The sequence below is a fragment of the Notothenia coriiceps genome, unplaced genomic scaffold, assembly GCF_000735185.1.
Source record: "Notothenia coriiceps isolate Sejong01 unplaced genomic scaffold, NC01 NC01_scaffold00034793, whole genome shotgun sequence".
Classification (NCBI taxonomy): domain Eukaryota; kingdom Metazoa; phylum Chordata; class Actinopteri; order Perciformes; family Nototheniidae; genus Notothenia; species Notothenia coriiceps.
The window spans coordinates 1-1361 of record NW_011367494.1 but is presented as its reverse complement, the minus strand read 5'-3'; the positions used below and the strand labels follow the sequence as shown (position 1 = coordinate 1361).

Sequence of the window (1361 nt, the reverse complement as noted above, 5' to 3'; positions counted from 1 at the left end):
ACCCGTTAGCCGGAACCACCACCTAGTGGAAACGCAACCAAAAACGGGCCGGGTTTGGCACAGTACACTTAAACCGTGCTACGCGCTGCAGTGGAAATGTTCCATTAGCATCTTGCCCAATTTCCCTTAATTGATCCAAAAAGATATTATTTAGTTCTTGCAAATAAAATCCAACAGCGTCATTTTCCCACGCTAGCTTAAACATCATCTCCAAACGAAACACCTGTCGCTTCATAACTAGAACATGGACTGTTTTTCCCCGGAAAGGATTCTCATAAAAGTGACCTGTTTTCTCAAAGAGAGAGAGAGCTATCAAAGCTAGCGACTTAGGAGCTAAACTGTTAGACTAATTGAGAGACTTTCATCAAAGTATCCTTATATATAAATGCTGTATTCGGCTACGATGTGTCACGTAGTAACTTTTTCAGTTGTTGGTGCGCCACGGACCTTTTTTTTTTAATGTAAACATGTACTGAAAAAAAGGTTGAAAGACACTGTTCTGATCTACCTGACTCTGATGTGTTCTGCGCGTTCTGCACAGGCTGCTCCTCCTCCTCCTCCTCCTCCTCCTCATCATCAGATCCAGATCCGTGGTCCCGATCCCTGCCGCCGTTCTCCATGCTGCCCCTGGAGCTTTCCTCTGAGGTTTGGGAGACCCCGAACCTGTTGAGAGGGACAACGGTTAGGAGTTAGGAGTGGAGAGAGAGGACAAAAGACCAAAAATGCTTGGTGCCAAAAACTAGAAAACAGATCGAACCGTGTTCTGGATTTAGCTTGTGTTGCATAGTTCATCTCCTTCTCCTCCCAGATGTCCTCCTCGTCCTCAGCGTCGTCAAACTGGCGTATCCTTTCTTTACAGCAGGCTTCAAAAGCAGCTGCGTTGGCCTGCACACAAACACACATTCAAATGCTATCAAACAATCCCCATTAGAGACATTATGAAATACGCATCTAGTCTCATTTACTCACGCTACACGAGGGAGGGGTACCGGGCCCCGGTATTAAAGGGGCCCCGGGGCTGAATTATTAAAGACCGTGGTACTGTTAAGCTCCAACGTTATCGGTCTTTTTATCGGTAATGGAGACATATGTATTATGCTACATAAACATTATATTGCAGTTTTAGTTTCACCAACTCCGTTTCTAATACGCAAAAAGACTGCAAAATGCGTCTATGATTATTTTTTGTATTTTCGATCTTTCCAATCCAGACGAGAGATCTCTCTCCCCCGTCTGTGTGCGAGGGGGCGGGGCAGTTTACACACACGCAGCTGCTACATGCAGCAACACACACACGGAGGAGATGGCGGAGAGAAAGCGCTCCGAGGTGTGGTTAAACTTTACCCGTCTCGATGCGCGTT

At 46.1% G+C, this 1361-nt stretch overlaps 1 protein-coding gene across 1 annotated transcript; it reads right to left on the bottom strand.

The window, feature by feature from the left end:
• Positions 1–473: 473 nt before the first annotated feature.
• LOC104962444 (serine/threonine-protein phosphatase 6 regulatory subunit 2-like) lies at positions 474–918 on the bottom strand (the record flags this gene model as incomplete). The annotated part of the gene is made up of 2 exons (XM_010790880.1): positions 758–918; positions 474–663 (listed from the first exon to the last, which is right to left on the bottom strand). Coding segments are annotated over exons 1-2 (336 nt in total), but the record flags the coding sequence as incomplete, so codon positions are not given.
• Between the last annotated feature and the right edge of the window lie 443 nt (positions 919–1361).